Source organism: Brachionichthys hirsutus, chromosome 6 (assembly GCF_040956055.1).
Source record: "Brachionichthys hirsutus isolate HB-005 chromosome 6, CSIRO-AGI_Bhir_v1, whole genome shotgun sequence".
Classification (NCBI taxonomy): Eukaryota; Metazoa; Chordata; class Actinopteri; order Lophiiformes; family Brachionichthyidae; genus Brachionichthys; species Brachionichthys hirsutus.
Window position 1 is genome coordinate 5,758,623 of NC_090902.1, and position 23,367 is coordinate 5,781,989.

The 23,367-nt window shown below is 45.6% G+C and overlaps 1 protein-coding gene across 1 annotated transcript in view; it reads left to right on the top strand.

Annotated features, from left to right (window-relative positions):
- The window catches only part of dlg3 (discs, large homolog 3 (Drosophila)), a 38,313-nt gene that overhangs the window by 4,407 nt on the left and 10,539 nt on the right, over positions 1-23,367 (top strand). The window contains exons 2-11 of the mRNA XM_068740304.1: positions 10,600-10,653; positions 11,105-11,155; positions 12,300-12,424; positions 12,911-13,080; positions 13,325-13,461; positions 14,207-14,351; positions 15,652-15,814; positions 16,688-16,813; positions 21,056-21,212; positions 21,531-21,633. Coding sequence (XP_068596405.1) covers positions 10,600-10,653; positions 11,105-11,155; positions 12,300-12,424; positions 12,911-13,080; positions 13,325-13,461; positions 14,207-14,351; positions 15,652-15,814; positions 16,688-16,813; positions 21,056-21,212; positions 21,531-21,633 — 1,231 coding nt within the window. The remainder of the gene's footprint in view (positions 1-10,599; positions 10,654-11,104; positions 11,156-12,299; positions 12,425-12,910; positions 13,081-13,324; positions 13,462-14,206; positions 14,352-15,651; positions 15,815-16,687; positions 16,814-21,055; positions 21,213-21,530; positions 21,634-23,367) is intronic.

Below are 23,367 nucleotides of genomic sequence, written 5' to 3' on the forward strand. Positions count from 1 at the left end.
ATGTTAGCTGTGGAGCTGCTATGCAGCAGCTTGTGCAGGGTTTTATTTCATAGTAGCATTATAACAAATACAGGCTTTATGTCACGCACAGCATTGTTCAAGGTGCACATCGAGCATTAAAGCGCCGCACTTTATCTCCTGCAGTGAACTGCCTGTCAGCTTTGGCGGTGGTCAACGTCAATGGTAGAAGAACGTTTGTGGGTTTGCAGCTGCTGTTGAACTGGGATCGTGGGCCGAGGTTGTTAACACATCACCATAGTTTACAGTGACGATAGATAAATAAAGACCAGCTGCTGTCAGAGCACGTGATCACCAGATTTAGTGTTTGATTTTTTAAATGCATGTAGACAGCACCAGGTGTCATGATCTGATGCACACCTGAATGCCTAGCGACGCCGGTTCAGCCTGGTCCAATCTTGTGTGCAGGATCCAGTTCTCTTACGGCCGTTTTGTCAGACGTCTGATGGGTGAATTTAGAAAACCACTTGGCATTCCGGCAGAGGCAGGGATTGTCCTGGATCTGATTCAGTTCTCTCTGAATTTGTTGGTTACCACACAACCGGTGCTAGCGTCTGGCATACTGTTAATACTAGCTTCACCAGATGTTAGCAGCCTTAATCCTCTTCCTGCTGCAATCAGCAGGATCTTCACAGGTTCTGATCATTTGCTTTCTATTTTTAAAAGCTGGAAAAGCTCAGTTGTTGTTTTTTATGCTTATTTTCTATTAACATACCAGATGAAATATTCAACAACTATCTGATTAAATAAATACCAGAAGTGTTGACCTTAATCAGGTATTGCTGTCATTTTAAATTTTAAATTTTTCATGTACGTATCATTTTAATGGAAGTGAAAAAATAATCATTCAAATGTTAAAAGATTCAGGATTTTGATGAAAATTACACATGCAAATAATGAAAATAGTGCTGGTTGAATTCCATCCATTTGCTTCTGTTTTGTGTTCCTGCCATGCCTTTCCTTTTTTTCTATTATAATGTAATTATTAATAACTTTAATTGTCCTACTATGACGAGTCAAAAAAATTTAAAATATTTTTATATTAGCCATTTTGTGCTCATACTAAACATTATTGTTTCCTGGGCTTTGAGCATGAACTTATGAGGTAATTTTTTTTAAATGAGGCACTGTTTCACGACAGAATAATTAACACGTCTACAGCTCTGCTTTAGCCGCAGCCTGACCGTTGGATACGCAACACAATATTTAGATTCTACGTTCAAGCGTAGCTGTGAACTTTAACATGCGTCTCTCACAAACGTTCATGGTTCTTGGCTCTCACAAAGATCACAGGCATCCGGTTTATTATATGAATCCAGCTGTTTATAGAAGAGAACAATGTTCCATCCATGCTCTTAGGCTATCTTAAATTTACTCAAGCCTTTCATTAAAGCATGCCATTCAGTTTTATGTGTTAATGCGACATGCTCTTGTGTTTCCTTCACAGCACTGCAGTTAGAAGCAGTATAAACGCACATTGTTGTTCTACCCTCCTACATCAGGACATATGGGACGTCTTTTGAGCTACGTTCACAGTTTGTCCTCCTCATGCATAACTTTCAGGGAACAGGAGTGTGTTTGTGTGTGCAAAAAATGTTGGCGAAGCGATGCATTTCTTACCATGTGTAGCTGCTCTGAGTGCCATCTCTGTCTAATGCATTATCCAAGCAGCCCTTCAGCCATTCGGTCCAGCCTCTCTTGTGTGTGCTTGTGAGTGTGTTTTGTTTTTCAGTGTTCTTCATTTCTGTCGTCTCCCTCCTGTGCTCTGCTACTTTTCTCCCCCTCCACTCATACATTAAATGAATAAAAAGGCTTAATTTTCAGGTGTAGAGCTGCACTCAGAAAGGACTCCAGACCTTCAGTCGGAAAAACGTTTAGTGCAAATGCATTAAGCACATTCCGTGCTTCAAGCCGGGCTCACCCTACAGGAGTTTTAAAATCCGAACTAGTTATTAAAAATGTGTTCCATCACACACGAAAAGAGAGTGTCCATTGATTGTCTATAAGTCTCAAACGTGCACACACTGCAGGATGCGCATGTTTGGCCAGGCCACTGACGAAATCAGCCGAACCAATTTGCACATTTCAAACATCGATTAATCTAACTGTTAGTTCATAATAAATATAAATGCAATACATACAATTAAAAATGCAAGAACAGTGAATCTAGTGCCAAACGGAAAAACACAAACTTGATCTGCAGATGGCCTGTGTGAGATCCAGCCACCTCCTTAAAAGCTGGAGTGTGGAAGCATTTAATCTTTTATGAACACAATAAGAGCCACAACCCGGATGAACACGAGAAACCGCATTGAGGGGAAAAATCACCGGCTGAACTCTCTGCCAACCCAACGACGGTCAAACAAGTTTCCACCAGAATCGGAATGAGCGAATCAGATCACAAACTCCAGAGCAACGTCTCTGCCGGTGATTTATGTCGCTTACTCAGTCGTGAAGGGCTTTAACTCCCATCTGGATGGTTTCCTCTTCCTGCAGCGATACAAAGCTACACAATGCCAATCAGAAATCACTGAAGGAAGCAGGCTGGATAATTCTAACGTGATGCACATCCGTTGCCACGGAATCGAATGCGGCTGCTACCCGTGCCCCTTCTGATCAGTGACTGGCAGCCGGTGTCACATGCGCTCCAAACAATAGCAGTGAGTCAGAGATTAGCTTAGGAGCAAATGTGGCTGCAGAATGTAGCAGAACATTGACTTACAGACGCATTTCTTTCTTTTCCTGCTGTATTAATAACGCATTGCGTAATGGTTCCCAGGCCTACACACGAGCAGATCATCCGAGCCCAACATCAGCACCAGCCAAAGCTCTAAGCCTGTTATCTCCTCTGAAGAGTGAGGGAATTGAATCAGGACGAAACCCACTCCGTTCTGCACCCAGGTTTACAGGAACACCACATTTACACATCGCCATTTTAAAGGTGTTAAGGATCGGATGTCAGGTTACTCTATTGACCTCGCGCACGTTTAAGGGACATGTTTATATCTTTTTAGATCTATGGTATGTGAACAGTATAGATTTGCTGTGCATAGAGACGCCATATGTTCGGCTTGCATGAACTTCCTGTGCACTGCCCTATATACACACGACACACACACACTCATCTTGAGCGTATTACTAGACGATGTCTTGTGTGCACAAAACACGGCCATCTGTTTATTGTCAGTGGTTATTTTTGTTTGTTGTTTTATATGATGAAAATCGGCTTGGAGTCTCAGAGACGGTGTGAGAGATGAAGAGAGAGCGCATTGTCCTCGCCCTGTTTTAAATATAAATACAAGAGATCCCAGTTTTAATATCGTGCATCTTATTACAGAGAGTCTGTCTCTGCCTTAAAATTGCTTTCATGGGTTTATTACTTTTTGCTTTTCCCGAACAGAACAGCGATACCGTGTCCGTGTTGAGGAGAAATAGCTGTTAATCTCAGGTATAATTGATTTCATTACGTGTTCTGTTCGGCGTAGCAGAGCCTTTTACAGTCAGCTAGCATGCAAAGACGCAGCACCCTGATTCAGACGGACCAGAACACGGGGCCGTGTTTGGGATCACTGACAGCGCCTGCTGCTTCATGTCCAAACGTCTGCAGAGGAGAACACTCAGGAATACTCATAGGACTCATGCCAATAGTGATGACATGCATATGTTGTAAAATATTTCACTGTTTCCTTTTACTCTTTGGATCACCTTTTGTCAGGAACAGAACAACATCTCCTGCTCGGCTCTTTATAGTCAGCACAGACTGGACAAGTCTTCGGATTCTTATTCACAGTGAAATAAATGTTCACATCTGAAGCGGTGAAACTCGGTGGATGTAACAAATGGACAGATAAAATGCTCGGATTAACACTAACATAATCCTAAAATACAATCCTCATGCAATCAGCGCAGTTCTGAAAGTAAATGAACAAATTATTACAAATTATTGGTCTGAACAAAGTGGCATTAGCTGTTTCCCGTCTGTTTCCCGGCAGAGTTAAACCTTCTGCTTCTTTCTCTAACTCTTAACAAGAAAATCATCCCGACAAATAATTTCCCTGAACATGAGTCAGTGAAGAGCGAGGTGATGAGACGATAGGTGTGATGTAAAGAAAGAGAGAAGGGGGGGGGGAGGTCTGTTGCAGCCCTGTGCGTTGCCATGGTGATGGCTCAGTCAGCGGCTGCACAGTGGCTTTACTGCTCAGCTAGCTAATTACCCACAGAATGCAATGTTGATACGCAAGTGGTTGAAGACTAATAACCCGACTAACCGAGTCAAAGAATAATATCTGCTTATGTCTGGAAAACACATCAGTGAATGCAAATAAAACCCAAAATGGGCCATTGTAGATTAATATTCACCAGAACAATTTATAATTATTATGTAATCAACAAAATCCTAGCCCCGCATATGCTCAGCAGGCAGGCAGAAGGGAGGGGCTCTGAATGATGCAACGTCAGTCCTGTCACCTACTATTTTATTTCATTTTTTTTTATTCTCACTGTAGCCAGGCTCAACTAAATGTTATCTTTTTGACACTTCTAAAATGCCTGAGGGTTGGGACTCGTTGGGATAAGGTGGTGCCGTTCCCGCCTTTTTACACGCCGTCGTAAATTTCGTAGGAACATTGACACATTCCTAGTTTATGCAATAAAATATTGAGTCTCTTTTTTCAACTTTTGGAACAACTTGCCAAACTGCTAAGCGATTTGGATTGCTGTTGTACTACAATACACACACACACACACACACACACATATATATGTGTGTGTGTATTGTAGTACATATATATATATGTTTTTCATGCTTTGAGTATAAGCTGGTTGAACGGGTGTAATCTTTTCAGATCAATGTACCTCGACAGGAGGCAGATTTGACTTGGCAATAACTAAAGTGCTACAAACATTTAAACAATGCCCTATTTTTCCATTCTTCCATTTGGCACTAAATACGTCAGCATATGGATAAATAAGCTCATGCATTCATATCTATCGCAGGAAAATTAGGGCCACGGCTCTCATCTCGGTTGCTTTTGCCTATTGTCCTACTTACTGTAATTCTTCACCACTTTCAGCTCCTCCAGTTATTGTGAGCCAAAATTCAGGCAACGGCAATGAATGAAGGTATGAGAATCTGTGGGCGTTTGAGAGTGGAGCTTACGGAACAGAGTGAAACCTCCCCCGTGCCTGGAGGGGTCTGCGCAGTGTCGTAGAGGCAAGCTGAGCCCCCCGGAGAGAAGGGAACAAACTGGATCCTTGTGGTTTGGGTCAAAGATAACCTTCTTGCTTTCACTCCAGCAATTTTAATGCTTTTTTATTTTTTTAACGTACTTTATTTAAACTTATAAGGTTGGAATGGGGGCAACAGATTGGCGCTACCAGATACACTAGTGAACCCCACCCAAGGAATAACTCACAGATAGCAGAACCGTGGCAAAAGCGTGAATTATCTGCTGGATTCTCTCCTAACCTGTCAGTGGTCTGCATTTTCATAGCAACGCAGATTACATAACATGCACTGTACACACACATAAACACAAAATACTCCCTGCATGAGGAGGAATACGCAGAAACTCAAGCCTAAGAACGACATTTTACTCTGCGGTGACACGGCAGCAGAACGACGCACCCTGATAGACTGCAGGGACGGCGGTGAGGGCGTCAAAATGGCAGCACACAGTTGTGTACAGTTGGTACTCGGACCAGGATCTAAGAAAACACCAGAGAATCACAAGCTCTGAGCTTAGCAACAAGGAGGGGGTAGCAAGTATTCAGGAGCTGAGAGGTCATGTGCTGCAGTGACCTCTGGTGTAGAGGAAGCAACGAGGCTCTGGTGACAGGCAAACCAAGGGACACCCGTCACAGGAGGCAACGGCAACGATAAATAACGGTTCAGAATCCTCCAGCGGTCCGCGCCAGACAAGATTCTAAGATTCTATTATCGATGCGCTGATGTGCAAGAACTGCTTTACTGTTGCTGCTGGTAAATGTGGGGCTTATTTAATCAACATTATTTACTGCCACGAAGCGTAATCAATGCCTAATTAAGAATATTAATTTAATAGTTGCATCCTCAGTTAATAATTTGGAGCTAAAGCTGCCGTTTGAAGGTTTGCAGAGGTGTTGAAGTTTCAATATACACTTCTAAAAATAGCTCCGATTTTAAATATGTCCTAACGTGATGTTCAAAACGGACGTTCCACTCCACATGGCGATTGACCCAATGCCCAACCCTCTATGGGTGTGTGTGTGGGGGGGGGGGGGTTCTTAGCCGTCAAATCAGAAAGCTTTGCGCTTTAACGAGGCTGATTTACGGGCGAAGTGATTAATTTACGCATTATTAAACGACGTTCCCGGAGCTAGCTTGCGTCGTAGTGACAGAGAACGAGTCGTTTGACATTTTTACGGCTATGGGATTTCCGTTACCGCACGCCGTTATTCAGCCTTCGTCGAGCACGGAGAACTCAACGCTGACGTTCAACGCGCCTGCTCGTTGAACGTCTCTCGCCGTTGAACGTTTCGTCATCCTTTCCGGCAGCGTCGGCCGCTTCTCCTCTCGCCTCGCCTCTCTGCTTCCCTCTGGCACGCCGGCCACCTCGCGAATGAGATGTTAGGTGCACGGTGATTGAGTTGGTATTGATTGAACTGCAGCGTGGCTACTGGCCGACCAATGAGGGCGAGGGGATCAGAGCAGCGCCGCCGACTGCGTCTCTCATCCTTCATTCTGCAGGGAAACATGCGTGCACCACCGCCTGAAAGCTGGGGAAGGTTACGTTTTGGTTTTTTTCACGGCATTCCAGCTTCCTTCAGCGTGGTCGGGATCGTTTGACTGACTCGGTGCATCATTTGAACTTGGCTGTCATATTTCACTGCGATGTCACCACTGGAGACTGGGCTGCCACGTTGGGGTGCTTGGCGAGGGGGGGGCACTGATGTGGAAATGTTCGCTAAGGAGGAAGGGGTTATTGCCCTGTCAGTGTGACGTAGCGGCGCACACGCTGAGCTGCCTCCATCTAACGAGGAGGGGGGGCTTTAAAACACAAACGTAATGCTTGTAAGGAGATATATGAGATTATTTTTGGGCACTCCAGTGTCTGTGCAGTAAATGGGAAGCCGGCTAATCCAATCAGAACAAAATCCCTCCTCAAAGCCTCCGACTGTTGTGTTTATGCCCGTCTTTGTATTGATCAAGCAAACGTGACCTGAAGGTGTCAGTTACTGCATTTTAAACCCAGTGTGGTCCCGATGAAAACGCTGCGGTCATGACGGAAGACTAAGCGGCCGTAACGTAACCAACCAACGAAGGATTTAAACGTTTGGATAATGTCTGGGCCTCGCTCTGCTCGCGTTCAGTCGACGGTTTTGTGGCTCTGTTTTATTTCACACTTTGTGAAACATGAGCAACACGAGAGATTGATGAATAAGTAACATATGAACAGATGGCGAATGGTTGATGGTGAATTTTCATCACTCCTGGTGGTCAGAAGGGACTTCATGTGATCACCTCATGCTGGGGACCCGTCTGGATGTCATTGTGTGTCCAGTTTGCTCACTTGATTCCACCTTGTAGTGGCTGCTACCATAATTTAAGATTATAGTTTACAGTCAGCCTATTAAATCTGATGGATCTAGAGTTTTGATTTTATCTACACTCATAGATACCAACCAACTTCTTCTTTTTTTTATTGAGAATCAGGCATTCCCTGATAAATTAAGAAATAGAAACTGAAAGAAAAATCCGGGCCATCCGCAAAAACTTTATGCAATCTATTCTGGCCCAAGAATCCTAATCCCACTGAGAGTCAAGGAAATCCATTCAATAGTTTTTAACCTGAACTTACTGACAGACATCGTCTTGTATTGGTTGGGAAACTCTTCTGGTTATTCTGTCTGGTATTTATGTGTGATAGTTATTGCCCACCCACTGGATCCCTTTCTCATGAAGCATGTTGGTTAAACGTGCCCCGTTCAAAGGAGGCTTCGGGCCTCACGCAGTGGCCCGGGGTTCAATTCCGACTCCCGCTCTTTGGTGCAGGTCTTCCCAGCTTCCTGTCGGTTAGAGCCAAATACGCCCAACAAAGGAACTTTCTTTGACCCCCACGCTCACCTGCAGCTGACAGGCATTCCCGCCCCGGTTTGCTTTTGTCCAGAGGAGGGAAGTTTGATCCAACGTGATCAAAACTACCTTACAAAGTCAGATAAATACTTATTCTTTGTTTGTTTTTGTGACATTCAGATGGATTACGTGGTAATCCCAGGCTAGAGTGATAAAGATATTTGTTTTTTGTTTTTTTTGCTATGACTGATGGGTTCTTGGTTCAGTGATCCCGCCGGAGAGCGTCGGTCCACCACGACACACCCGATAAACGCTGCTGGCGTTATTACCGCAGCGGCTGTGATGTGTCACCTGTGGTCTCAGGTGTGGCTTCAGTAGCCGAGACTGACCGTCACCGAGGGATAGGAGTAGCGAATCGATTCCCATGCGTTGCACTCGGGTTGTTCCATCGCTTCAGTCTGTATGGGACTAACATGGCTGCTGTGGACTGATGATGATAAAAAGATGGCGGGTGGGTGGGGGCACAAACATAACAAAAAATAGGCATCCAGGAAAATTGTGCAAACACTGGCACAGACAGGAGCATCTGTTAGTCCATATGCAGATTACAACCAAGTTCTGATCGTGCTGACTGGGAGGGGGGGGTGGGGGGGTTGCAGCCGCAGCTGTCCACAGTCACGGCACATCATCGCCGAGTGGAGTGGGTCAAGCCTACAGCTCCTGTTTATCCAGAGCAAACCGCCATTACAGGGGAAAACGGAATGAGACATTTCCACAGAGCCTGCGAGGTGATGAATGGTTTTGATTAGCGGATCGGTGTGTTTCAAACCACTTCCCTGGGGGAGAAGGAAGCATCAAAGCCTCGTGCATCTGGATTGAAAGCCTTTCTGTGGCTTTTTAAAATGCGGCTCGAGCAGTAAAGTGATCGACGTTTAAACCGTGTGTTTGGAGTAACGTCGGAGTCTTAAACTCTTCTATCAGGTTATTTCTTTATTTAATGCCTCAGCCACAAACTGTGTCGTAACGTTCACACCACTGAAGCCACTCCCTTTATAGTTCTAGATTTAATTTATTTATAGGCCATTAGTTGTCGTAAAAATATGTATACTTACTGTATGTGGATTCGGCACTTTATGCATACGTATGTGATGCTGATGTGCAGTTTGTGTACAGGGAAGTAAATTCAACAGGCAGACTGTGATCATGGGATTGAATCTCAAATCTCTCTTAAATTATATAATATATTTAAACTCAATTAATGTCAGAACTTTTTTATCCTCACAGTTTTCAGAAAACACTGAATCCCATATCATAAAATCATATTATAGCGATTCACTGTCCGCCTCTCGTGGACATTCCACAGCATGGATGTCAGGTTCGTGACACTGCAAAAGAGAGACATTCAGAACCAAAGATTCAACACCAATAACATTTGTTTGACTTGCGGTCAGAAACGAGACGAGTATTATTTCTATCAGCAAGCTGCGTCCTCGATTCTCAGAGAAACAGCTCTCTCTCTCCCCCACCTGGTTTTATTAGCAGATAAGAATGTGAACATGCGTAAATCACCCAGACATGAAGACTCCAACCTTGAGCAGATCGCTGGCCAGTTTAACGTCACGTTTTCACAGACGGCATAATGGTTGATACAGTCAGAGCAGAAGAGATTTCCACACTTTAGATTATACTCGGCACAATAACTGCGTGTGCTGATAGTAGATATAGAACGATTGAAGAAAATCAACCAATAGCACATAAAAATAGCACATATTTAAAAAGAATTAAGATCCAATGTTGTTCTTGGTGAGGTGAGAGAGAGCAGAGGTAAGATGCTGTCAGCTAGCCCTCACTTCCACAACTCCTCACATCGATAGGAAGCAGCCAGCAGACGTGGACGGAACTCGAGGATGCGCTGGCGATGCGTCCGGGGTGTACCCCGCCTCGCGCCCATAGCGAGCTGGGATATGCTCCGGCAACTCCCGTGACCCGCAAAGCGTCAAAAAGCGGAGGAGAATGAATGAATGAAGCGCTTCAACTAGGACTTAAAGACCAATAGCGATGCCACGCATCTATGCTACCAAAACAGTGTGTGTAAAGCTTTTAATTTGACCGCTTGAATGGATTAATCACTGTTAAATATCAGGAAAATAGGGGAAGGAAAAAAACAAATTCCTGTGTGTGTGTGTGATAGGACATGTATATTTTTGCGTATAAAGCGGAACAGCGAGGCTGATGGGAGATCACCTCAGCGGCTGGAAAACAGTTTTTTTTTTATGTGACGAAGTCTGGCTGCGGTGGTTAATCAGCAAAGGTCTCTCTGGCCCCACTCCTCATTCTCAGCCCTCACACCTTCCCGACTCACCCCAACACACACACACACACTCAGTTTCAGCCCAAAGGAGATTCATCGACTGTTCCCATGGCATCCGTTCACATCGCTCCCTAGTGGTAGTGCGTGTACTGCATTACGTCTGTGTGCTGCCAGCCTCACACGTTGAGATAATGTGTGCATCTCTTCATATTCACAGGCCAACCCTCCCCCCATCATCGTCAACGCAGACTCACTAGATGCAGGCCCTTATGTAAGTATCTGTTTCTCTCTGTACGATATATAGCAGCCTCATTTGTGTGTGTGTGTGTGTTGTCGGAGTCCTTCTGGTGGCATCATGCTGTTTGCTGTGTGGAACGACATCCATTATCCTATTAATGCACATCTAGAGTCGTGGAACATGCATTGCATTGACAGGCACCAAAGCCTCGTGGACTCTTGGATTTTACATTTGGGACGACTTAGTGAAATTCCTTTTCTAAACATAAAGTGAAATATAAATATTGGTGCATAATATTACATCATTGATACCGGTATATTAAATATAGAGATTATTGTTCCAGATATCACCGTCAATCACTCTGGTGCTATTTCTATGTGACATAATTCTATAGCGTTTAGCTTTTTCCTTACTGTACTTGTTAGATAATGAAATAATTCAGGCTCAGTGATGTAATAATCTGTTGTGCGTTTTATCTCTGCAGGTAAATGGCAGTGACGGCATGTATAAATATGAGGAGATCATTTTAGAGAGGGTAAGTTTGCACGCACCTGCTGCATGTATTTTCTGACTTGCCGCCACTAGGTGGCAGTAAGCAGCTCAGCTTTTACTCATTAACCTTAAAGAACATGGAAGCCAAGGAAGACCGTTCTTTGCAGATGCATAGTATATAAAATGGATAAAATATGACGCTGTGCGTTCATGAAGTTACAGATCACTGCAGTAACAATGTCTATAAAGCCAGCGAGGCTACGGGCCTTTACGTAACGCTCATTCACATTGTGCTTGATAGCGGCAGAGCCATGTGTTTCTTCTCTCATTATTCCACCCAGACATAAATGAGCCTCCGAACACATGATGGATGCACAGTATCTCTCGGCCCATTCGTCTTTGTGTGGCAGGAATCTTAAATAAGCTATGTGGAGTGACACGTTAAAAGGCCTGCGGGTGCGTGGCGCTGGGCATCGAGGCCCGGCGTTACTCCCCTCGGCCCCAGAGCAGCACTCTGGGAAGCCTCAGCCTCTCTCTGTCCTAATTTGTCTTGACTGTTGCTCATGAATTATAGACAATAATAAAGTGAGGTATTTTCTCAGCTGTCTTGTTGCTGCCTGTCTCGGTGGCCACGGCTGTCGGCTGCAGCGGTGCCCTGACCCGCCGGGTCCAAATGGGTCCGCTCGTCAGTTCAGGGCCGGAAAAGACAGGAGATCATCGCGTCCGTCTCCCGCAGAGAGAGAGAGAGAGCGAGCGAGAGAATTCCTGCGTCACGTAATAGAGAGGATACGTCTCGACTCATCCTTGCTTTGGATCACAAATCCACCTTTCTGTGGTTTTTCTAACGCCGGTGCCTCTTTTTGGGGCAGATGGGATAAGCATGACATTTTGAATGAAATGCTCTCCCAATGGAATTCATCCCATTATCATCTTTCACATGCAGGAAAGGACAGGACAGGACACACACACACACACACACGTGTCCACAAAAATGGACAAATATTTGCATCCATCATGTGTCCTATGCCGCCAATACACTTAGGAGCCAGATTGATCTGACCTTGAGCCCACATTAGGTCCATCACTTACGTCTAAGTGTGTGTGTGTGTGTGCGTGTGTGCGTGTGTGTGTGTGTGTGTGTGTGTGTGTGCGTGCGTGCGTGCGTGCCAATCATAACCTCTGCGCAGGGGAACTCTGGCCTGGGCTTTAGTATTGCTGGAGGAATAGACAATCCCCACATTCCTGATGATCCGGGGATCTTCATCACCAAGATAATCCCTGGAGGAGCAGCTGCTATGGATGGGAGACTGGGGTATGTTCCACTCCTCCTTCCCGCATTCTGTCCTTCTCCTCTTTTCAAGCTCCTGTGCTCCCTCTGTCTCCTCTCTGCTCCAACCTCCCTACGCTCTCCTTTAACTCTCACCACCAACGTGTGTGTCGCAACAGGCAGTACTAAGTGGGAGGCAGAGTTTCTGCAGCCTCCTCCCCCCAGCCTTTGTGTTTCCTCAAAGAAATGATTCACTGGAAGAAAAAAAAAAAAGAGATGCCTGCAACATTAAGAAATGTGATATGGATAAAATGCTAACGCAAACAGCTCAAATGAAAACATTTTAAAACATAGATATCGCACATGAATAGCAAAATACGATGAATTACTTGTATAAAATAGATCAAATAAAAAAAGAGTCTCAATAAAACAAATAAAGTAGATGAAAGGAATTATCCAAATAGACGTACTAAAAAATCACAATAAAGTCTTCCGATGGACTTGAATGAGTTGAAAACCGTCCCTCCACAGGGTGAACGACTGCGTGCTGCGCGTGAACGAAGTGGATGTGTCTGAGGTCGTTCACAGCCGTGCGGTGGAGGCCCTGAAGGAGGCGGGGCCAGTGGTGCGGCTGCTGGTCCGACGGAGGCAGGCCCCACCGGAGACGATTCTGGAGATCAACCTGTTGAAAGGCCCTAAAGGTCAGGAACACACGATATAAATATACGACCTGCTTGTCATGTAGGTCGCTCACTGAATGACAGAACGTTTTCTTTTTGATTCGATGTGGGCGTTAGGTTTATTTAATGTTTTCAAAGTCATTAGATTCAGAGAGTCTTCAATTGATTCGAAAACTTCAATTGAGAGGCAAACTTTACTACTTACTGAACTATTAGAAGAGACGAATCGGATTCTGCGTGTCTGATATATGTGTCATTCAACCAGGACTTGGATTCAGCATCGCTGGAGGTATCGGCAATCAACACATCCCAGGAGACAACAGCATCTATATTACCAAGATCATCGAAGGCGGAGCCGCCCAAAAAGACGGCCGACTACACACCGGAGACCGCCTGCTAGCCGTACGAGCCTCCTGCTGCCGCATATCGAGCGTTCAAATCAGAGAAGCTCATTTCTGATGTTAATGTAGTTTACTTCCGAGTACATGGTAATTCAACAGCAGTTCCCGAGGTTCACTGGTGAGGCGTGTAATCAAGAAATATTACCATCCTTTCTTTTACGCTATAGAGCTAAAAGAAAGTCACCTTAATCACCTCATCACTGAGCTTTCATTCATTTTAGGGAATAATCTTAGCGGAACCCCGGGTTTTTTTTTTAGTTCCGTGACTTTTTGGTGTACTTTTTATTTTATGCAGCTGATATATGAAAAAGACACATTTATTGTGCGTACCATAACATAATATAGTGTTAAGTACAACTTGCTCCAGCTGTGTCATCATTTTGCTCACGTTCAACGCAATATTCACTGATATAAAAATCACAATATTCAGAAGAAATATTTAACCAAATGTTTTAAATATTGAGTGCTGAGGAACTTTTGGCTGGCGGTGCTCCTGGGGAATTGAATCTTACTGAAGAATCATATTTAGAACTTCTACCTCCTGCTTTGTGACCTGTGTTCGCGCTGCATAGCGCACCAACCTCTCACGCCGCCACTGAAATCTCATGATACCTTTGAGCTATGATTCATTACTGTGTTGGCTGGTGTGATGTCTGGTGTTGCCACGGTAGCGGCACAGGCACAAAGAGTTCAGCCGCTGAAGCAAATCTTCCCTCCTCTCTCTCGCCGACAATCGTCGCGTTCAGGTGAACAACATCGTGCTGCAGGACGTACGCCACGAGGAGGCCGTGGCTGCGCTGAAGAACACCTCTGACATGGTTTATCTCAAGGTTGCCAAGCCGGGCCCGGTGCATCTGAACGACATGTACGCCCCCCCGGACTACTCCAGCAGTACGTATCTACCTCTTCTTCTTCTCGTTCCCAAACTGTGTTTGCACCTCAACTACGTCTTATATTCAGAGCCAGAGTCCAAACTAGAGCAGGTTTTTAAAAAGTGAAGGTAAAGACTCATTTATAGGTTCATGTTGCCTTTAGCTTTTATCTAGTTGTAGTTCACATTTTTGCATGAAATTTTGCATTGGATTACTTTTCTCTCCATACAAAAAAAAAAAATAAAAAGCTCTGACCAGACACCCACATAGTGAATGTTGAGAATACTCACACACACACACACACACACACACACACACAATCCTACACACAGAAACAACAGGCCCAGTTCTCTGCCTCCCACTGAGTGTGGATGGTTTCTCACATCCCACCTCCTCATGAAAGCCCACGATCTTGATGTGGAATCTAACATTTTCACAGAACACTGATTTCTTACTAAAGGTGGCCCCCTGAAGGCTTTTTGTGTGTTCTAAATGTTTGCCGCAGTCAGGGTTTAAGAAAACTCCATAATGCAGACTTAACCCCGCTGCTGATAGTGTAACCGGTGGTCACATGATCTGGATTAGAAATGCTTGTTTCATGGCGCCCGTCAAGAATGTTGATTCAAAGAAAATAGAGAGGGGGTTGTGATGTGTCTTTGGTCGAGAGCGACTCATTCCATGTGATTAAAGGATTGATGGACAACATCAGGTGCAGAGTGCTGATCTGTTACCCCTCCTGTTTAGGTGTCTGTTGTGTAGAGCTTGTTTCACATGTAGGAATAATCGAGGCAGTTCAACAAAAGCCGTTTCTGTTCCTCAGAGGGACATTCTGGTTTGAATGCAACCTGAAACTTCTTTTTTTTTGGGGGGGGGGGGTAGTTTTGGCTACTGTTCCTCGTGCTAATAATATCATTGTTCTCAACAAGTTAAGAGCTTAGATCTGGCAACATGGAGAGGTTGCTAAAAAGGAGATCGATGAGGTAAGAAGCACAAGCAATAAGAATAAACCCAGAGATTTGGCAAACAGAATTGGAAGAGAAAATTGAGCATTGAAATTGGTACCCTTTTCTGTTTTGACCGTTTGACCGACTGTGTTCTAAGGCAGTGATAGCGGCGTTTTGGGTGACCAAATGTTTCCCCAATCACCCAGATAAATTCTTACTCTCTCTAACTGTAGCCTCGTTTACAGTTTGTCCGATCCGCTGATGTTTTTGTACCTTCTTTCACTTTGTTTTAGAGTTAAATATTAACATTTGAAGTCCAATGCTCTGTTTCTGCTGTGCCTGTATTATAATCAATCCCCCCCCCCCCCCCTACTGGCCTGGCCCTCCCTCCAGCCTTCCCCACCATGGTGGACAACCACGTCAGCCACAACTACATGGGGGCAATGGAGCCCAAGCCTGTGTACCCGCCTCCCCAGGTCACCCCATCAAGGTACTCGCCAGTTCCCCGCCACATGCTGGGGGAGGAAGACTTCACAAGGTAGGCCACAGACCGCTTTCCTCGATGAAAGTTTCTCCTCTCATGCATTGACACTCACACGGGCTCTCGGACTGTAGATTTTGAATAATCGTGGCACATCCAGAGGTTTCCCTTTGCATACCGGCTGAAGGCGGCGGCTTCTTTTCCCGTTGTAGTATTAAGTAAAGACGCTTTGCTGCGGCGCTACATGCAGTAGCGTTCGATTACGCAGCCTGTATCAGCTGTTTTCACTTTGCTCCTTGCAGCCTGCATTGCGTTGCTGTTTTTAGCGTGTTGAAATGGGTTGGGTTTTATATATTTACATTTATATCAACCTCTTGAAGAGTTCCATCAGACAAACACACTTGTAAACGAAGTTTACAATGTCCAGCTCATCGGGCCGTGGCGGCGCATACTTATCATAGCTTGACAGTGTGTGGTGGCTGTGTGTTGACCAAATACTTTGCATAGAGCCCCCCCCCCCCCCCCCGCCCCCCTTGTCTCTTCTTGTACTTGTTATGACTGTGTTTGAACCTTTGACCTCCAATCCAAGTGCTAGATCAGAAGCAGCATTCATAGCGGCTTGATTGGAGTGTCCCACAAGGCCTTGAGTCATTTTTAAGACGCAGCAGCTCTGGGGAGAAGGCTGTATTCCTGTGTGTGGGTGTGTGTGTGGGTGAGTGTGTGTGTGTGTGTGTTGCGCATGAGTGCATGCAGGCCTCTACGCATGCCATGGAGTGGATTTGTTGCTGGATGAGTGTCATGTGGCCCTGTAATGTCCTTGTACGAGCTGTCTACATGACTTGTATGTGCATTTGTCCCATCTTCGTCGGTACGTGTGCTTTATTTGTGTCCTACACTTGTCCCCTTCACTGTGATTCCTGTACCCCACAGCAGGGCTGAACCTATTTACAGTGTCATCCACAAACCTGGGGACACCAAGGTGCCTCAGGCCCTCTACAGAGGCGTCTGTCCTTCCCCTGCTCCCTTGTGCCAAGGCCCACCCCCCTTCTCTGTCAGGTACTAACACCTTGTTAAGTTAAACCTCCTCTGTGCACCTCAGCATCCGGATCTGAAGTCAGTCAGGAGTAGGGCCAGGGAGGGCCAGGGGCCACCTGCCGCAGCTGTAGCATGTTGCACCTCATCTGTGCACAATTTATACAAACGGAAGAAACAGATTGGGCGGAGGAAGACGTCGATGGAGAGCAGAGAAGTAGATGAAAGGTGGGACTAGGTGACAGTTCTAGTTTTTAAACAGAGCTTGCTTTTATCATTCTCTGTGTCTGCATGTAAATGTTTCCTCGCCTCTCCTCCACCGAACCGCTTTGTGTGTCATTCCTCGTTTCATGCTTTTTATGTTTTATGGCATGCACAATTCTCAATCGCTCACGATCTCACATGAATTGGAATGGCAAATTAAAATGCTGCAAACAGCAAACGTTTTTTTTTTTTTACATTTGCACCTTTAAACTTCAAAACTGTATTGATTGATTTTTTTTACTGCCATCAGTACAAACAGTAGGATGAATTGCAGTTTAAAATGGAGTTGTACTCCGCCGGCTGCTCAATTCCATCTGTCAAGAAGCATCGGAAAATCTATGCCTCGACGCGTGCTCGTTTTTTCCTCAGTTTGGCATGACCAAAGTGTGCAAAAGAGCCTCCTGCTTGTTGATATGTGTTGTATTTATTTGTTTTGCTTAGTTATGGCATTACATCCACGTTCTGCCCAATTGTCCGACGCCTCATGTGAACAATTGCTTTCTTTCCTTGAGTGCATTTGCATTGAACCTATTTTACGTTTTCCAGCATATATTTCATGCACTGAGAGTGTGTGTGTGTGTGTGTGTGTGTGTGAGAGAGAGAGAGAGAGAGAGATGTTGCTCTTGATCTATGACTCTTAACTAAAGCCAGTCTTTGTTGTTGAAAGGAAAACGCAGTACAGATCATTGACTGCCCAACGTTGCCCAACCACCATAAACCTTATGCTGTGCAGCTTTGGACTGATTTGCCTGCTGCTCCATATATGCAAATACAAACATGAAGCATTGTTGTTGCCGTAAATATATTGGGAAGTAAAAGCCTGCATGGTCCGATCGCATCCACCTCCACCCAGCCCATTGGCTCCTACCGGGAGGGGGGTAATTCAGATGGATGCTATAGTAAACTAAGAACAGCAGCAGACTGATTGGAGTGAGTCAAAGCTTTTTATGACAATCTCCCCCTTCACTGGTGTCATCTCAGATACGTCCCGAAACACTCCCGCCTTCCTTTCCCATCTGATATTGCCCCTTCTCCTCGAGATAAGTGAATACGATACATCGCTCCCCTGTACCTGCAGCAGCAGGTGGGCTAACGATTAACACCACATGCTTCACAAGCACAAAATATTTGACTGGACGGTCCAAGAAGTAAGTCCTCAATTTCTAGGAAGACTTTGACCTCTGGCTGCAGATGTGAAGGAGACTTTAAAAGAAAAGTAATCGCAGCAATAATCTGCTGGGTCTCAGCTGTTGATCATTTATCACTCTGATTTTATTCTTAGTCACAAATAAGAGGCATGGAGCATTCAAAACCGTCTTATCACCTTAGCAGTGAATACATTTTCACAATGTCACATTAAAAGAAAACTAGAAGATGCAGCCAACAGAAACTCTTCAGGTGAGACTTGAGCGCCGAGGGTGGAGATGAAGCAGCACTTTTGTTTTTTCCAGTATCCGTGCATAAGCCGGTGTGATCCGTTCAGCCTCTCTGTGGAAAATGGCGTCCATCTGCAGTGTCCAACATTAATCAGCCAAGCAGAGCCAATTACTGGGCTGAGTCCAGGGCAGCGTGACCCGCTGAACCTCACAGCCCAGATATCTATTCTCAGAGTTAGGCCTGGGCCTGTGATCGCCTTAGCCACAGCACTGAACAAGACAGAAGGGGGTGTCTGAATCGTAAAGACAATACGTTGCCGGAGAAATACTGAGCAGAGACAAAGGTTTTTGTTGTTGTTTTGCTGCGGTGTGACTGTTTACATTCCTGGAAAGAATGGATGAAAAGGCAAAGGGAGGGAGATACGAGGTAGGAGGGGAGGCAGGTCCTGTGACAGGGCGGGGGGCACTTTTTGCATTTTTTAACTGTAGGAATTCAGAACCATTTTCCATTAAAAAAGAAAAAAAAAAAAAAAAAATGCCCAGACGATCCAAAAAGCTAGTGGACCAATAAATAGTGCAAGTCAAAAGGCATCCCCCTCCCTGTTGAGCAGCGCTACGTGTGATTAAAAAAAAATCCCCACTTAAGTGTCTAAATATTCCGTTGTAGTTTGCACATTATTTTCCAGTCGCAGTCGGAAATCTCGAGTCCCAAATGCAACCGGGTTACAGATTATGGGGACGTCAAATCAAAGGCCTAAAAGCCCTGGAAGTCAGGGTGAGCTCCTCATTTTGTTTACACTCTTGCACTGTGCCTGCCTAGTCTCCAGAGGGCCTGGCTGACAGGCTGGAATGCTGGTGTGCTGCGCCGGGTGGAGGGTCCGTAGCAGAGACCAGGGGGGACAATGTGAAAGGGGAACAAACTTGGGTGACGCCTATGTCGACGCATCGCGGTGTCCTGCCGCTCTTAATGCAATGCAGCTCATTCCAGGTGTGACGAGGACGTTATTCTGAGCACTTCTCGCTGAATTGGACGAGGATGATTTGCGTGGCAGCGTCAGGGTTAAGTGAAAAGTCTTGCCTTGCTGGCGATGATGGGGGGGGGGTTAGTGTTTGTGACAACCCGAAGAGGAGCTGCTTCCCATCTCGGCAAACAAGCACGCGATAGGGGAGCACCAGGCCTGCGGTGCTGGAGCGTCTAAAATTAAGTCCCGACTCTCAGATAGGAAGAGGAGTCGAGGAGCAGAAGTGAGCGCTATGCCTTTGCCACCATGTTCACAGTCAACATCTCGTCTTCAATGTCGCTGCTGAGGAGCCGGCCTGAACGTACAGTTAGGAAATGTTCTTTCAGAAGCAAGCACCGGATCCTAAGGTAACCATGGAGATCTGTGTGCCTCGTCAAGCTTGGGATGAAAAGCTTTAAGCTTGTCTTGTTCGAAGGCGGGTCAGTCGGTTCAGCGTATTTGAGGCATTTGCTACTTGCCATCTTTTTTTTTTTTGTGGTATTCTAAAGCTCTGAACAGAATGGAACAAACAACGCAGTGGCGTTCTGAGGCCACTGATTCCATCATGTAGGAATCCAGCAGACCCAGACTCGCTATGGTCCGGTTTGATCTTATCCGAATGACCTTTCTGATGGGCTTGATATCTTTTTAGAGGACTAACCGGCGGTTCATCCAGCCAGTCGTGGGTTTGGTGTTGAGAATCTGGAATCATTTCTCGGCTTCCATCGATGGCAAAACGAACCGAGCAGCAAGTTTGAGCGCAGGCATACGGGGCTGAGTAGGATCGTTCCTGCAGACCGCAGGCTGAGGACTGGGAGACGGAGCCGCTAATGAGAACCATACACTGGTGTTTTCTTTAAAGAAAGGAAGGTGTGTGTGCTTGTGTCGACATACGGTATGCGTGTTTATGTTTGTACTTGTCTACAAGGTATGTGTACGCGTGTCTGTTTGTGTGCGACTGGACTTGCTTGTGTGTGTGTGTGTGTGTGTGTGTGTGTATTCGGAGGGTTTGGACTACAGCCGTGGTCTTGCCTCTCTAGCATGCTAACACTGAGGCGGTCTGAACAGCCTGCCGGAGGATGAGTCATGACGCTAAAGCAGAGCTTCAGCAGGTTTGTCGAGCAGGAGGTGACTCATTGAGTCATTGTGTTTGTTTGTGTACATTGCCAGGAGTCGACTCATAAATGTATAGACCGGTGTGTGTGTGTGTGTTTATCAGATTGCCATGTAAAAGCTCTAGAGCCACAGATAATGTGCATTTGGATCTGATGCTGTTGCTGTTTAGTTCAATAATATTTATCTGTACTAGATATATGATTAGTGCATGGTTATTACATGCTTAATCATTCAAATGGTGTTCCCGTGACGACACATTCCATTTCACCCACTTGAAATACCTACAAAAAAAAACGCTCTGCCAGGCTTCCTGCTTCCTGCTGCCTCGCGTGAAAGTGGCCATTATTTTGGGATCGTCACGTAAATCCATATAGAAGACGTCTGTTGTCTGAAACGTCCTTCCTTTTACCGTCTGCTTATGGTCTTTCTCTTACAGTCATGTCTCTGCCCACCCTTGTCCACAGTTTCTGTCCCGCCCACCCCCTTCATGCTGTCACTTTCTCCGGCAGGGAGCCAAGAAAGGTGTTGCTGCACAAGGGCTCCACGGGCCTGGGCTTCAACATTGTCGGCGGGGAGGACGGCGAAGGAATCTTTGTGTCCTTCATCCTGGCGGGTGGGCCGGCCGACCTGAGCGGAGAGCTGAGGAGGGGCGACCGGATTCTCTCGGTCAGTTTCTCAAACTTCAAGCTCTGTGTTTTCCGATGTCAACAGGATACAACAAGTCTGAGGCCATTTTTATTTTCTGACATCCTCCACTGTCAAAATAATGATAGAAGTAAAGTGGGCTGTTTTTTTAGGAGCCGGCAAATCCCTCGATTCTTATCTCTCAGCAGATTGTTTGAAATGAAACCCTCCACCTTGAGGTTTAACTTTGGTTCAACCAGTTAGACTTGACTTGCAAAACAAATCACAATAATCAGACATGCCTGGATCTAATTAAAGTGTTCCTGCTCAAAGGTGTTCTCTCTGTCCAATTTGTTGCAGGTGAATGGTGTGAATCTAAGAAATGCCACACATGAGCAGGCGGCTGCAGCACTTAAGAGAGCTGGACAGACCGTCACCATCATAGCTCAATACAGGCCTGAAGGTAAGGTTATTAATATTTCATGACATTGTGGTCTTAACGCGCAGCTTTTATAGGCTGTTAGTTATTGCACCGCCAGCATGCAGTCGACTGGTTATCCAGAGGGACGGCTCACCTCTAGCACTCATATAGTAACAGGCTGTGTGTTGTCTTGACTTGTTAAAATGACAAAGATTAATTTGTTCATTTTAGATTATCTGGTAAGTTGTAGAGACTCCAATAAATAGTCAATTTATTGTTGGATAATATAAGATTGACTTGCTTTTTATTAGGTTAATTGTTGCTATGAATTAAAAAAGCACGGAAAGAGAAAATCCATCGTCTATAAAACGTAAAATCTTTGTAATAATTTAGTGATATAATATTTATGTGGGATGTATCACACACTATTAAAAAAAAAAAGCATACAGCTGGAAAAATGTAATGAGCAGCTCGGCGGAGGTTTTATCTGTAGTTATTCATCACGATACTGCCAAACCTTTTTTTTTTTGGTAAGTAGAACTGGAAGCATTGAAAGTAAGATCTTCCATTACAGAACAAAATTTCAGCAAAATCCTTTGACAAAAGTCCGGAAGTATTTCGCGGACACCCGCGCGTGACGCGCGTCCTCGCGCTCGCCTCGGCTCGGACCTGCAGTGACGGCGGCGCTCCTGAGAGGCTCGCGGGAAGAAGTATTCAGGTTCCGGGGCGGCACGAGCTCGAGCGTCGAACCAACTGCGAGGCGGGCGGATCGACCGCCTCCGTCCTTCCCGGTTCAAACTCCGAGCCGGAGCCAGCAGCGACAGTTCGCGGACGCTAACCCCCCCACGGAGGAGACTGAGGGCCGCTGCTTAGGGAAACTTGCAACGACAGAGCTGGGGGTTCAAACCGAAGGCGGAAAAAAAAACGACTTATCGGTCCGTGTGTGGAATGGGGGAAGGGCGGCGCGAATGGGACAGCAGCAGAGCCGCATGAACCATGAATGGCCGCATGAAGAAAGTGCCGGCTGCCCCAGCGAGATAATCCCCGCAGCTTCATTTGATTTGAGGTGAGGCGCGGAAGGAAGGAAGATGGCGGAAATGCGTTCGTTCGTGTTCACCGTGGAACAGGTTTATCTCTCTGCTGCCGCTCTCTGTGGTCGTTCTTCCTCCTGCCGGTCGCTCCGCTACAGACTCGGTGTAAAGTCTCCGGCCTATGAAAAGCAATAATTAACGAGTACCCGAGTCGCAGCTTGAGTTTTAACGCTAAATGTTGCTGCTCTGACCCGCCTTTAAAGGTTACCTTTGCCGGCATGTGATGGCCTCACCCCACCTGAGTTACGCACCGCCATGTTAATGACACGCCACGGGGTGCGTGACGTGGACGTGTGTTTGGATTCGGTGACATCTTTCTCCTTTTGGAAGTTGCCCCGAGGCCAACATTCACAATGGGGGGGGGGGCTTATTCAGGAAATTAAAATCACTTTACTTCCTGTGTGGCCTTGCCCTTTAGCTTGGGATGCTAAGGTGCGTTTCAGACAGGTGCATGTCAGCTTGGTGATGGTTAAAATGGTGACCTCACCTGTGACCTCACCTGTGTGCTTTCACATTGTGTCACAATTTAATTCCTGCCTAACCTTTTGAAAATATTTTCTTACTTGATCTGAATCAAACTCCTTGTTTGATGGTTGCATTTTATTTACCCCGGGTGTATCAGTAATTGTTTTCATGATTATTTCAGCATGTTGCCGTAATATTATAACAACAAAGGGAAGGATAT